This window comes from Alligator sinensis, unplaced genomic scaffold, assembly GCF_000455745.1.
Source record: "Alligator sinensis unplaced genomic scaffold, ASM45574v1 scaffold1450_1, whole genome shotgun sequence".
Taxonomy (NCBI): Eukaryota; Metazoa; Chordata; order Crocodylia; family Alligatoridae; genus Alligator; species Alligator sinensis.
In genome coordinates, this window is record NW_005842873.1 from 314,098 (window position 1) to 314,528 (window position 431).

The window sequence follows — 431 nt, forward strand, 5'->3', positions numbered from 1 at the left end:
TGTCCTGTCTCTGTTTCACCCCACAGCCAAGGAGAAACGTGAGTACCAGGTCTGCCTCGCACCTCCTTGGCTGCAGCCCGCAATCGTGGCTGTGGCAAGGGCTCCAGCCTGCCTGTTTCTCAGCAGGGCCAGCCAGGCGCCGGGGCCTGGCAGAGCAGGTCCTTGTGCACAGGGAGAAGTGCTCCTGCCTCGCGCGGGCGCCTGGCCCCGGGTCCTGCTGGAGCAGGGCGGCCCCCTGCCTCCCCGCAGCGACAGGCGGGTCAGAGCCACGGGGTGAAGGCGGCTTTCTCCCGTGGGCCCGGGGCAGCAGCCAAAGCCCTGGGTTCAGGGCGGGAAAGCACCTGGCTCCGTCCCGGCTGGGTGCACGTGTCCCTGCTGGTCCTCGCTGCTCGCCCTGCCTGCCGCGCGGTGCCGCAGCCCGCGTCCCCGCC

General features: G+C 71.2%; 1 protein-coding gene across 1 annotated transcript in view; it reads left to right on the forward strand.

Annotated features, from left to right (window-relative positions):
- LOC102384893 overlaps positions 1-431 on the forward strand; it is a 25,655-nt gene that overhangs the window by 1,350 nt on the left and 23,874 nt on the right. Inside the window, exon 2 of the mRNA XM_025191927.1 lies at positions 27-38. Coding sequence (XP_025047712.1) covers positions 27-38 — 12 coding nt within the window. The remainder of the gene's footprint in view (positions 1-26; positions 39-431) is intronic.